At 19.2% G+C, this 12,500-nt stretch overlaps 7 protein-coding genes across 7 annotated transcripts in view; 3 read left to right on the plus strand and 4 right to left on the minus strand.

The window, feature by feature from the left end:
- Positions 1 to 986: 986 nt before the first annotated feature.
- On the plus strand, positions 987 to 1,142 carry DDB_G0267932 (hypothetical protein; the record flags this gene model as incomplete). The annotated part of the gene is made up of 1 exon (XM_642335.1): positions 987 to 1,142. One exon carries the CDS (start codon positions 987 to 989, stop codon positions 1,140 to 1,142), a length of 156 nt encoding a protein of 51 aa, XP_647427.1.
- Positions 1,143 to 1,437: 295 nt separating this feature from the next.
- Positions 1,438 to 3,267, minus strand: DDB_G0268550 (protein kinase, STE group; the record flags this gene model as incomplete). The annotated part of the gene is made up of 3 exons (XM_642336.1): positions 1,438 to 2,130; positions 2,218 to 2,967; positions 3,100 to 3,267. 3 exons carry the CDS (start codon positions 3,265 to 3,267, stop codon positions 1,438 to 1,440), a joined length of 1,611 nt encoding a protein of 536 aa, XP_647428.1.
- A 569-nt stretch (positions 3,268 to 3,836) lies between these two features.
- fnkB (FNIP repeat-containing protein) lies at positions 3,837 to 5,622 on the minus strand (the record flags this gene model as incomplete). Its single annotated transcript, XM_642337.1, has 3 exons — positions 3,837 to 4,622; positions 4,707 to 5,369; positions 5,479 to 5,622. 3 exons carry the CDS (start codon positions 5,620 to 5,622, stop codon positions 3,837 to 3,839), a joined length of 1,593 nt encoding a protein of 530 aa, XP_647429.1.
- Positions 5,623 to 6,298: 676 nt separating this feature from the next.
- Positions 6,299 to 6,620, minus strand: DDB_G0268398 (hssA/2C/7E family protein; the record flags this gene model as incomplete). The annotated part of the gene is made up of 2 exons (XM_642338.1): positions 6,299 to 6,531; positions 6,608 to 6,620. 2 exons carry the CDS (start codon positions 6,618 to 6,620, stop codon positions 6,299 to 6,301), a joined length of 246 nt encoding a protein of 81 aa, XP_647430.1.
- A 488-nt stretch (positions 6,621 to 7,108) lies between these two features.
- On the minus strand, positions 7,109 to 7,460 carry DDB_G0268400 (hssA/2C/7E family protein; the record flags this gene model as incomplete). Its single annotated transcript, XM_642339.2, has 2 exons — positions 7,109 to 7,338; positions 7,448 to 7,460. 2 exons carry the CDS (start codon positions 7,458 to 7,460, stop codon positions 7,109 to 7,111), a joined length of 243 nt encoding a protein of 80 aa, XP_647431.2.
- Positions 7,461 to 8,219: 759 nt separating this feature from the next.
- DDB_G0267936 (hssA/2C/7E family protein) lies at positions 8,220 to 8,550 on the plus strand (the record flags this gene model as incomplete). Its single annotated transcript, XM_642340.1, has 2 exons — positions 8,220 to 8,232; positions 8,318 to 8,550. 2 exons carry the CDS (start codon positions 8,220 to 8,222, stop codon positions 8,548 to 8,550), a joined length of 246 nt encoding a protein of 81 aa, XP_647432.1.
- A 558-nt stretch (positions 8,551 to 9,108) lies between these two features.
- Positions 9,109 to 12,500, plus strand: part of DDB_G0267938 (hypothetical protein) — a gene marked incomplete at both ends in the record, with an annotated part of 3,546 nt that continues 154 nt past the window's right edge. Inside the window, one exon of the mRNA XM_642341.1 lies at positions 9,109 to 12,500. This exon is cut by the window's right edge and continues 154 nt beyond it. Within this exon, the coding sequence (XP_647433.1) occupies positions 9,109 to 12,500 (3,392 nt within the window).

Raw genomic sequence — 12,500 nt, forward strand, 5'->3', positions numbered from 1 at the left:
AAAAAAAATATGGAAAAAAAAATGAAAAAAAAAAAAAAAAAAAAAACTTGTACATAATGTAAAAATCCGGGGTAAAGGATGTTCAAAAAATTGTTTTTTTTTTTTGAAAAAAAAAAAAAAAAAAAAAAAAAAAACAAATAGCAATCATCTCTCAATAAAAAAAAAGCCATTCTGATAGTGAAATTAATTTTGGCAAATTTAAGAGACATAATATTATCAATTTTATAAAAGAAAATGATATGAATAAAATAAATAAATTTAAAAAATAAATTTAAAAAATAAATTTAAAAAATAAAATATAAAAAAAAAAATATAAAAAAAAAAAAAATTTGTTTAACAAAATTTCTTGGGTATTAAAAAAAAAAAAAAAAATAAAAAAAAAAATAAAAATAAAAAATAAAAAAATAAAATAAAAAATAAAAAATAAAATAAAAAATAAAAAAAATAAAAAATAAAAAAAATGATTAAAGGAAAAGTTTATATCTTTTTTTAACCTTTTTTTCAATTCGATTGGGTGCAAAGGTAAATCTCTGTGTCAATTATAGTTCAATTAAAAATAAAAAAAAAAAAACGGCTTCTGTTGGGTGTTCTGTTCCAAATTTTTTTTTTTTATTCGAATTTTATTTTTTTTTAATTTTTTATTTATTTTTTTTTTATTTTTTTTTTTTAGCATCACAAGTGAACTTTTGGAAAATAAGGTCTATTTTTGGGTTTAACAACAACCCAAAAAAAAAAAAAAAGCCGCAAAATAAAAGAAAAAAAAAAACTATAAATTGAAGGAAAATGAAAATAATAATCATTTGATAAAATAAAATAAAAGCAACACAAATAAAAAAATAAAATTGTATGTATTTTAATTTTTATCTTTTCTTATTTTTTTTTTTTTTTTTTGTACAATTATCATTTATTTTTCTTTTTCTTCTCTTACTTACTAACATTTTTTTTTTTTATTTTTTTTTTTTTATTATTATCTAAAAAGAAATAAAATGAACAAATTAATAATTTCAATCAACATTTTCGAAATTTCAAACCAAAATGATTTACCACTTGGAAATGATGAAAATCAATCTCATATTGTTAATGATACAATTGATGAATTAGAAAGTGCAATTTCTTCAATCATCAATTTTTACAATCAATAGAGATATCCTTAAAAAAAAAAAAAAAAAAAAGAAAACTATTTTTATTATTTTTTTTTTTTTGATCACAATCTCAGACAATAATGGTGCGTCACACCACATAATAATCCAACATCTCTGGGTACTACAGATAGAGGAACAAAATTCAATGATTACATATCTGATTGCTTCGTTCTAAAACTAAAGAAAATAACCAAAGGTTACTTTCATATTTTATTTCATTTCTTAATTTTTAATAAGATAAAAAAATAAATAATAAAATAATAATAATAATAAAATTAAAAATAAAATTATTTTTTTATTCATAATATTCTAAATTATTGTTTTTTGAAAATTTCATTAATTTTCCATTTATAATAAAAAAGTTTATACTTTGTAGAATTAAATTTCTTTCGATCTGTTTTAATGTTTCTTCAGTGCAACCAAAACATAATTCTTCAATAGATTTTGGTAAATGGATAAATGTTTTAATTACTTCTATACCAATTGAATCACTTAATTCTAAAAATGTTACACCTTCAGGAATAATACCACGATGACGAATATAATTTTTATAATTTTTTAAAATTAGGTGTTTCGTATTTGTGAAAAGATAAGGTTTAAGGATAAAATCATTTTTAAATTCTCCTTCATAAATAAACGTTTCTAAACTGTTGTGTGTAATTTTACTAATTTCCAATACTCCAATACCTTTAATACATATATATTCAACATTACTGAAACAAAAGTCTAAATTAATAATATTATAATTTGGATTATTTAAAATAACAACCTTTTTATTAGCTATATAATCGACATTAATAATTCCATTGAAATCATCACCAAATTCAATCATTTTACTATTATTTGGAAATTGTTCACTTGTTATCGTTGTTGAATTATTAATTCTTAAAATATCATTTTCACCATTTATTCCATTTCGATATTTAATTCGTTTCAATGGTGTTTGTTTTAAAAATTTAAAGTAATTTTCAAAATTATCATAATTTTCCTTTTTTTTTTATTTTTTTTTAATTATTATTATATTAAATTAGTACATATTTATTAATATTTTAAAGTAGTTTTCAAAATTATTTACATTTAAAAATGGATGAATTTCTAATACATCAATATCTAAATATCTACCTATACATTTTTTTATAAAGTTTAAAAAAAGTGGTGATATTTGACTTTTTTCTACATATTCGTAAATATGAGTTAACTTTATAGGTTTTATTTCAAATTGTGTTGGATAAAATAATTCGAATGATATAAAACCCAAGCTATATACATCAAATGTATAATTAACAATTGATACGTTATTAAGAATACATTCATCAGGTAAATATGTACCATAATGATCTCTTTTTAAATCTCCAATCTTTTGAGACAATCCATAGTCAATAATCTTTATATCAAAATTATTATCATCATTAATATTACTATTACTATTATTATTATCATCATTAATATTACTATTATTATTATTATTATTATTATTATTATTATTATTATTATTATTATTATTATTATTATCATAATTATTGGGTTTTAAAATTATATTATCACATTTTAAATCCATATGAATTAAATTACAATTATTATGAAGAAATTTCATAGTTTCTAAACATTTTTTTAAAATTATTGAAATTTGTTTTTCATTTAAAGGAAATTTTTTTTTTTTTAATTCATAAATTGTTTTTCCTTCAATAAATTCTAAATAAATATATAATTTATTTTTTCCTTTAATTCCATATCCAAAATAATCAATTATTGAACTTATTTGCATCTCTTTATTTTTATTTTTTATTAATTCTAAATTATTCACTTCATTAAATTGAATTTTATCCTTTTATAATTTTTTTTATTTTTTTTTGTTTTATTTTTATTTTTAAAATAATTTTAATATTAGTAATAATAATAATATTGATAATTTTTAAATAAAAAGATTAAATTTAAATTAAAATAAAAAGTAATTTACATCAAATTTAATTTTTTTAATTGCAATCATTTTTTTATTTACAATAGTTCCATTAATTATACCATTTTTCTTTTTTGCTTTTGATATTTTAGAAAACCCACCTTTTCTATAATTTTTTTCAATAATTTCCCATTCATCCTTATTGAAAGTGTTATCATTTTCAATCATTTTTTATGTGTTGCAGTTAATAATATATATTGATGTTTTTTTTTTTTATTTTTTTTTTTTTATATGACCTTTTTTTTTTTTTTTTTATTTTTATTTTATTTTATTTTATTTTTTTTAAAAAAAAGCCCACACGCACTTGTTTTATTTGTAAATAAAAAAAAAAGAAAAAAAAAATAAAATTAAAAAAGGGGGAAACTAAAAATTAATTTTAAAAAAAGTTTTTTTAAATTATATTATTATTTGCCCAAATGGTGTGGTGAAATTCTTGAAAATTTATATTTTTTTATTTATTTTATTTACTATAATGAATAATATAATAAATGATCATTTAAAATATACAAAAATAATAAGATATATATCGTAAAAATTGTTCATGTTATAGTAATTTTTTTTTTTAATAAAAAGTGAATGATTAAAATAAAAAAAAAAAAGTTACTTTTAAATTTATTATTTATTTATTATTATTTTATTGTTATTTAAAATTAGAAAGAAAAATAAAAATTTATATTATTAAAATAATCTTTTTTTTTTTTTTTTTTTTTTTTTTTTTTTTTTTTTTTTTTTTTTTTTTAACAAACAATATTATCTTTTAAATATGTTTCAGAATTATCAGAATTTTTTAATTCAATTACATGTTGATTAATAATTATAATTGAAATTGAATCTGGAATATGTTTTCTTTGAATTTTATCAAATACATCTGGTGGACAAGAAAAAGTTAAATCATTTACAGATGGTGGTAAATTTTTTAAAGTTTCAATTGCTTCCAAATCTTTTAATTTTCCCCATGCCAAATATTTTACGGTTGGTGGAATTGTATCAATAATAATTGAGTGATTATTAAATGGAATTAATAAATTTTTAACATGTGGAATTGATTTTATATTAAGATCAGTTTGTACTTCACCATAGTATTTCAAAGTTTCTAATGTTGGTGGTAAATTTTGAAGTGCATTTCTATTTCTTCCTAATGACAAATAGCAAAGTGAACCAAAATATGGTAAGGTATGTGTGAAAGCGTTACCTAAAGTCAAAGATTTTAAATCACAATCTAAAAATAAATCATCATCCATTTCTTGATTAAAGAAACTATCACCATCTACACCAAAATCAAGAATTTGGACAGTGGATGGTATAGATCCAGGAATTAATCGTTGATTGAATGTTTTTTTAAATATTAATTCAACAGTTCCATCTGGAACTATTCCAGGTCCAAATGGTTCTTTATTATCATTATCTTCAAAAGTAAATGTTTTACCCTCAATTTTAATTCCTTTCTTCTTTTGGGTTATATCCATCCATCTTTTATGACCTCTTTGAATTAAATAAAGCATATTTCCTTTACTTTTAAATAACTATAAATTAATAAATTAATATTAAAATTAATGAAAAAAAAATAAAAAAAAAGATTAATCTTTTAAAATATTCGTTAAACATACAGATAAAAATGGATGATCAATCAAAGTTATTGAATCAAATCTTAAAACTTCTTCTTCAAAAAAACATTTTTGAATAAAATTTTGTAAAAATTTAGAAGCATGTGGTGGAATTTTTGGTATCCAAATATTTGGTTTGTTATTATTATTATTAAAACTTGCACCATCAATTTGGATTTCAGTTTCTTCCAATTCCCCACCTAGCATTTTAATTACAAGGCAACCAAATATCCAGATATCAGATTTTCTACCACATTGGCCACCCAATTTAATTTCTGGTGGAATATAACCAATACTACCACATTGTGTATAACATTTTGAACCATCGTTAGATGGTGAAAAACTAAAAGAGAGGCCAAAATCAATTAGTTTCCATTTATTAGATTCTTTATCAAACATGACATTTTCCAATTTTAAATCTCTATGAATAACTCCAATTTCATGAATTGATGCTAATGATTTTATTAAATCTTCAATTATTTCACTTAATTCTTTCTCTGGAATCGGATGATTTTTTAAAACATATTCTTCTAAAGTATATCCATTAATATATTCAATAAATATATATGTAGTATGTTTATTACAACACCAACCATAACATTTTACTATACTATCAATATTTTTCAATTTTTCTAAAACTTGACCTTCTTTCCAAACATTTTTATCCTTTTTATTTCAAAAAAAAAAAAAAAAAAAAAAAAAAAAAAAAAAAAAAAAATTAATTCCATTATTTTAAAAAATTAAAATTAAATATAAATAATTATTAAAAATTTACCTTATTTATAATAATTTTTAAAATACAAGTTTTAAAAGAATTTCCATTTAAAACAATATTGTTTTTATTATTTACTTTAAAAACATTTGATTTTAATGTCTCTACAATTTCCCAATCTTCTTCTTTATATATATATGAATTCATTTTTTTTTAAAAAAAAACAATTTATATTAATAATTAATCTTTATATTATTATTATTTATAACTATTATTTATTTCTATTATATTTTTAAATTTGAGGTATAATTTATTTTAATTTATTTTAATTTATTCAATTTTTTTTTTTTTTTTCTTAATTATAATTTTTTTTTTTTTTAAATATTTGTATATTTTTAAGTTGAAATAAATAAGTTGTTAAGATACTATAATTAGCTAAACACAAATACAACCACAGTGATAAAAAAAGAAAATCAATATTTATTTAATTATTTTTTAATTTTTTTTTTTTTTTCTAATTTCTATCATTCCATTGGGGGATTGTTATTTTTAGCTGATAAACAAAACTTATTATTATTATCGCACATCAATTATATTTAAAATATTAAAAATATTAAATTTAAATAATATTTGTGTGATTGTGTGGTGTGTTTCCATTTATTTTTTTTTTTTTTTATTATTTTTTTTTTTTTTCGAATTAAAAAAATAAATAAAAAAAAAAGAATTATATATTTACGGGTTTAAATCAAATAGAAACTAAATTTTTATTTTTTTATATTTATTTTCTAAAAAGATTTAATATTGATGTACATTAATGTAATTATACAAGTTTTTTTTTTTTTTTTTTTTTTTTTAAAAAAAAAAAATAAAATAATAATTAAATTTAATTACAACCACATGAATAACTTCTGGTTGCACTGAGATTGATATCAATATCAATGTTTACATTGACATCGACAATTGCAAGTAAACCAGCACCTGGATAACCATAACTACCACCACCACATGAACCACATGCAATTGAATTTGAACCCATTGATAAACCAGAAGCATTCTTTGATGATACACTTGATTTAGATGAAGTGTTCATTGGTTTTGAAATTGAGGTTAAGGCAGCTAAAAAAAAAAAAAAAAAATTGATTAATATTAAATTAAAATAAAATATATAATAATTTTCATAAACAGTATTTACATAATAAAGACATTGTAAATTGTTAGATGAATGATTTTTAAATTGATTGATTAAAAAAAAAAATAAAAAAGCTATTTATAATTTTTTTTTTTAATTAAAAAATTTATTTTTTTTTTTTTTTTTTTTTTTTTTTTTTTTAAATCTTTTTTTTTTTACCTAAAGATAATTCATTTAAATCTTTTAAATCTATAATTTCGAATTATGCAATTTAACTTTTAAAAAGATAATTATATAGATTTAATAGATAAATTGTAAAAAAAAAGGTTAATTAAAAAATGATTTTGATATTATTTTCTTTTTTGTAAAAAAAAAAAAAAAAAAAAAAAAAAAAAAAAAAAAAAAAAAAAAAAAAAAAAAAAAAAAAAAAAAAAAAATTTAAAAAAAGATGAGTTTCAAAAGAAATAAAGAAAATTTTAATTTAAAATAATTTAAAGAATTTTTTATTTTTTATTTTAATATTTTTACAACAATTGTAATTTTTTATGATTTTAAAATTATAAATTAATTACAACCACATGAATAACTTCTGGTTGCACTGAGATTGATATCAATATCAATGTTTACATTGAGATCAACAATTGCGAGTAAACCAGCACCTGGATAACCATAACTACCACCACATGAACCACATGCAATTGAATTTGAACCCATTGATAAACCAGAGACATTCTTTGATGATACACTTGATTTAGATGAAGTGTTCATTGGTTTTGAAATTGAGGTCAAGGCAGCTAAAAAAAAAAAAAAAAAAAAAAAAAAAAAAAAAAAAAAAAATAGTTTAATAATTTAAAATTTTTATATTAATTAAACTTTTTTTTTTTAAAAAAAAAGAATATTTACATAATAACGACATTGTTGGAATAAGTTTTTTTGATTTTGAAATGAATGATATAAAAAAAAAAAAAAAAAAATTATTTATACTTTTTTTTTTTTTTTAAATTAATTAAATAGTAATAAAAAAAAAAAAAGAAATTTTTATTTAATTACATTAACGAATTTAATTAAATTTAATTCTATGTAGAATCTGATAAATCTTGATCAGATTTCTTATGTATTTATTCATTTTTTTTTTTTTTTGTGTTTTTTTTTTTTTGTGTTTTTTTTTTTTTTTTTTTTTTTTAAAAATAAAATAATGCATGCAGGTAGTATTTTTTTTTTTTTACAAATAAATTAATATATTAACAAATACTATTTTTTGAAAATCAATAAAGTTTGGTTTTAACTTTTTTTAGGTTGTTATAAATTATTTTTATTTTTTTTTTTGTGGATTATTATAAAAAAAAAAAAACTTATTTATTTTATTCGATCAGTGGTTTGAAATAAAATATATATTTTAACAGTACCTCTAATACATACTTTCACCAAAATAATCAATTAATCTTTTAAGGGATAAAAGTTTTTTATTTTCAACAGTTTTTAAATTCTACTTTTAAGAAAGTAATCAAGATTTAATAGATTAAAAATTAAAAATTAAAATTAAATCGTTAACAATTATTAATATTTTTAAATGTTGTTTAATTAAAAAAGAAAACTATAAATTAAAATACAATTTTTTTTTTATAAATCATTCAATTTTAAATCAAATTAATTTTAAAACACCAAAAAAAAAAAAATGTCTTTATTATGTAAATATTAAAAAAAAAAAAAAAATTATGTAAACTATTAAAATTTAAAACTAAATTTTAATTTTTTTTTTTAAAAATATATTAGCTGCCTTAACCTCAATTTCAAAACCAATGAACACTTCATCTAAATCAAGTGTATCATCAAAGAATGCCTCTGGTTTATCAATGGGTTCAAATTCAATTGCATGTGGTTCATGTGGTGGTGGTAGTTATGGTTATCCAGGTGCTGGTTTACTAGCAATTGTTGATCTCAATGTAAACATTGATATTGATATCAATCTCAGTGCAACCAGAAGTTATTCATGTGGTTGTAATTAAATTTTTTAAGTGTAAAATACTGTACCATTATAATAATTTATTGTAAAAATAAAATAAAGTAATCTGTATTATTTTTAAATTTAAAGCTAGCCTAAAATTTAATTTTGACTTTATTTTTTTATTATTATTTTTATTTAAATTTTTACCAGCAACCCAATTTTTTTTTTTTTTCCTTTAAGCAAGATTTTTTTTTTTAAAGGAAACCATTTTTTTTTTTTTTAAAGGAAACCAATTTTTCTCCGCTGCTAGGGCAGCACACTGATACTAGCATATCACTGCTGCAGCTTGCATGCTGTCAGTCGCCTGACTTCTTTCACTTGCATCTGCTTGCTCACTCTTCAGTTTAACAAGATTTTTTTTTTTTGTGATTGCCAGATAATTCAATTTAATTTTTATTTTTAATTTTTTTTAATTTTTTTATTTCAATATTTCTTAGTGGCCAAGATTTTTTTTTTTTTGAAATTGTAATTTTTTTTTTTTTTATTTTTTTTTTTTTTCCTAGTGTTTTTATCTTATATCATTTTTTTTTTTTTTTTAACAATACATTCACATTAAACAATGAAAGAAATAAATAGTAGTAAGAATGAAATTTTATTTTGGAAAGTTTTTAAAAATAAATTATTATTTAATAATATTTTCGATGTTATGGTAAAAATACCAATAAAATATAATGATTATACAAAGATTCATTCATTTAATAGAATAAAATTTAAATATATTATTTCATTAAAATTTATGATCGAAAAGAATCTCTATAAATTATTAAAATGTAAATTAGATAATAAAGAGTCAATAATTGTTGAAGAGGATTCAATGATTTCGATATTTAAAAAAAAACAAAATATTGAAGATGAAAAAAAAAATGAAAAATTATTATTATTAATTTTAAAAAATAGAGAAACATTAAAATTAGATAATAGTTTTGATTTTATACAAAAAGCAATATTTGAATCAAATGAAAAAGTTTTAAATCTTTTATTAAATTATCCAAATGAAATTTCAACAAATCAACTACATCAAAAACCTCTTTTAATAATTAAAGATTCACACATTCAAAGTATAATTGGAAATTCAAATGTTTCAATGTTAAAAACTTTATTAAATTCATCACTATTTAAAAATCAGCAACAACAACAATTGGAACAATTTCATCAATTAGTACCTTCAAATGAATTAAAAAATAAAATTATTTCTATTACAATTAATAATAGTTATCGTTGCAATGAAGAGTTATTAGAATTTATTTTAGATAATCCAACACTTTATAATACCACCACCACCACCACCACCAATATCACAAAACCAGATGGTGATATAAATGTTTCAAAAATTGAAATTAATAAATTCTTTGAAATTGAATCATTTGAAATTAAAAAGAGGTTATTCAATTTAAAGTTTTTAGAAATTGAATTTAACATTGAAATATTTAAAAAAAAAGTGAATTCAATCACTAAAGATTCTTCAATATTAAAAGAAAAGATTGAAAACATTTTAAAAATAGTTAATAATAATAAAGAAAATTCCCATGATCAAGATTATGGTAATGAATTTAAAAGTCTTTTAAAATTATATTCTCCATATTCAAATGATGTTTATAAACAATACATTTTAAATTATAAAGAGATAATCGATGATGATCATGATGATGTTGAATATTTACAATTTATAGATATTAATAAAAAGATTGAAACAGAGCTATTATATTCACTCAATACTTTTAATTTAGAATTATTAAAAAAAGTAATTGAAAAAAATGAAAAACAACAAAAACAACAACAACAAAAACAAGTGTTTCAAGAGATTTTTAAAAAATATGTTCCAATTGATATTTATAGAGAAAATGAAACAGTTTTATCTCAAGTAGAGATTATTTTTAATAATAATTCAAAAGAATCCATTTTAGAATTCATTAAATATTATTCATCAAAAGATGTATATGAATTAATTGGTAACTTATATTGTGATCATATTATTATTATGTTTTGTTTTCTTTATTCATCAGATACTAAAGATCAATATTTAGAATTTTTAAATTCAATTAATCAATATTGTTGTTCATCATCATCTTCATCGTCATTGTCATCATCAATTGATTCAGAACCAAATGAAAACGGTGCTAATGAAAATGGTGCAGATGGAAATGGTGGTGCAGATGAAAATGGAGCTGATGAAAATGGTGGTGCAGACGAAAAAAAAGATAAATATTTACATATTCAATCAATTAAATGTTATTTTCCACTAGAATGGAATTCATTTTTAAAGAATATTAAATCATATTATCCATTTACTAAAGATAGTAAAGTACCATCAGTTACAATGAGTATTGATGATAAAGAAACAATTGATTGGTTATTTAATACATGTGGTCATTCAACATTTTCAAAGATAATTGTTAATTATTTACGTTTGAAATCAATTGATTTAATCGAATATACAATTGAAAAATATAAACTCAATGGTAAAGAAAGATCATTACTATATTCAATACCATTTTATAATGCAATCATTGATTTCAATGTTAATGAAATTAAAAAAATTATCAATTTAAATATAAATGGTCCAATTGAAGAGTATTATAATTTCAGTACATTATTATTAAATTCATTTACTGAAAAATTTATTAATAAAGATGAAAAAGATAAACATGAAGATAAAGATGAACACGAACATGAAGATGAAGATCAAGATGAAGATCAAGATGAAGATGAAGATGAAGATGAAGATGAAGATGAAGATGAAGATGAAGATGAAGATGAAGATGAAGATGAAGATGAAGATGAAGATGAAGATGAAGATGAAAAAGATGAATATGAGGATGAAGATTTTTCAAATAATTTTTATAAAACATTCAGATACTTGATAAAAATTAATTTCAAAAATTTTTCAACAACTGCGTTTAAAGAATTTTTAAACCTGTTATTGATAAGAAGCGATTGTGGTGAACTTATTATAAAAGATATTAATTTTACTGGTATTGAATTTTCAACTGAAAATTTAGAAAGAAGATTTCTACCAATTTTGTTTTCTACATTCTATCATTCAATAGGTGAACCCGGTCCATTGTCTTTTTATGGCTATTTCAATAGTAAAGATATGTCTAGAATTTTTTCAGCTAGTTTAGAAATATTTGAAGATTTTGAATTTTATATTAGTGATTGCTCTGGAGATATAGAAAGTCTTTGTTTGTTTATTGAGTTTTTATTAATCGATTATAAGTATTCAACATATATTCCCTCTACAACTACCAGTAGTAGTAGTAGAAGCAGAAGTAGTAGTAGTAGTGGTAGTAGTAGAAGTAGTAGAAGTAGAAGTAGTAGTAGTAGTGGTAGTAGTAGAAGTAGTAGTAGAAGTAGAAGTAGTAGTGACTCAAGTACAACGTCACCACCATCATCTCCAAATATTGATACTGATAATTTTTCAGAATTAAGGTATCAAAATCTATTTGAAAAGTTAGTAGAGGAAATTTATAAACTTTTATTAAAACAAAGTCATAAATGTGGTAAATTTGATTGGGTTTACGTAGGTTATTATTTAATAGAAGAAGCCAATTATGGAGACAAACCATTTTGTATTGATTTGAATTCAAACTATTTTCAATATGAATACTTGTCAATGAAATCAATATATCTTAAAAAATATTTAAATGAAGTATATGGAGAATTGGATGAAGACGAAGATCAATTTTTCAATTTTAAAATTTCAATTAAAAAAATCTTTGATGATAAAACTTCAGTTGAATCACTCTATAAAGTATTGGAAAAAAGTTTAATACGTGATAAATTACAAATTTTAAATGAGCATTTAATATTTTTTTTAGATATTAATAGAATCAATTTATTCTTTGATCAATTAATCAAATTCAAATCAAAAATTAAAGGTAATATTTCAAATCAGGAAATTAATTTTTCAGATAAAGTTTTTATTACAACATTAAAAGTTTTAGATGAAAA

The sequence above is a fragment of the Dictyostelium discoideum genome (genome assembly GCF_000004695.1).
Source record: "Dictyostelium discoideum AX4 chromosome 1 chromosome, whole genome shotgun sequence".
In the NCBI taxonomy this organism is placed as follows: domain Eukaryota; phylum Evosea; class Eumycetozoa; order Dictyosteliales; family Dictyosteliaceae; genus Dictyostelium; species Dictyostelium discoideum.